Below are 867 nucleotides of genomic sequence, written 5' to 3'. Positions count from 1 at the left end.
AGAGGGGCGGGTAGGATGTGAGGTAGGGGAGGTGTGCCAATGGTGGGCGAAGAGGGGGTCCGGGAGGGAGGGGATGGGGGCAGTGTTGCAAGCGGTAGGGGGCTCAGCCCCTGAGAAAGGACGAGATGGGGTCAGAAACACCAGCCTCTTACCTCGTATTTGTAGACCTCAATCGCCTGGACCTGAGTCGCCGTGCGGAGATCTGAGGGACAAACGCAGAGGATAATAGCAGGGACATTCCCGGGAATCCGCGTGGGAGACATTAACAAACATTCCCCGTCTCCAACGGTCCACTATTGCTTCACCAAACCCCTTCCCCGTTCACACCCGCTCTACACCGTCCCCATTGACCCCTCAACCCTTCCCGTTCACACCCGCTCTACACCGTCCCCATGGACCCCAAAACCCTTCCCGCTCACTCCCGCTCTACACCGTCCCCATGGACCCCAAACCCCTTCCCCGTTCGCTCCCGCTCTTCCGAAACGCTGGGCTGTTGGCTCCCGCCCTGCGTAAGACATAAGCAGCTCTTACCCCATAGCCTGACTGTGCCGTCCTCGCTCCCCGAGACACACTCCCTGTGCTGGTCCCTCAGTGCGACGCAGTGCACATAGTCTTGGTGACCGTTCAGTGTTTGCTGGGGAGGAAGAGGGAGGTTAGAACGTGGTCCTTCCGCTGCCTACCTCCTCCCCTGTACCGCAGTTTCCCCTCCCTAGCTATACTAGCACTAGGACGTCAGCGGAGCCTTGGAAGAGGCGGCGGCCATTTGGCCCACTCCTCCTCCAGCCTGTTACACGGTAACAGGAAGCCATTCGGCTCCCCCCCTCCAGCCTGTTACACGGGAACAGGAGGCCATTCGGCCCCTCCTCC

The 867-nt window shown here is 60.8% G+C and overlaps 1 protein-coding gene across 1 annotated transcript in view; it reads right to left on the bottom strand.

The window, feature by feature from the left end:
* Positions 1 to 867, bottom strand: part of thoc6 (THO complex 6) — a gene marked incomplete at its 5' end in the record, with an annotated part of 6,104 nt that overhangs the window by 3,134 nt on the left and 2,103 nt on the right. Inside the window, 2 exons of the mRNA XM_048621106.1 lie at positions 153 to 202; positions 532 to 634. Coding sequence (XP_048477063.1) covers positions 153 to 202; positions 532 to 634 — 153 coding nt within the window. The remainder of the gene's footprint in view (positions 1 to 152; positions 203 to 531; positions 635 to 867) is intronic.

This window comes from Rhincodon typus, unplaced genomic scaffold (assembly GCF_021869965.1).
Source record: "Rhincodon typus isolate 14 unplaced genomic scaffold, sRhiTyp1.1 hic_rhity00000054, whole genome shotgun sequence".
NCBI classification, from domain to species: domain Eukaryota; kingdom Metazoa; phylum Chordata; class Chondrichthyes; order Orectolobiformes; family Rhincodontidae; genus Rhincodon; species Rhincodon typus.
The sequence above is the reverse complement of the archived record's forward strand: the minus strand, read 5'-3'. Positions and strand labels throughout refer to the sequence as shown.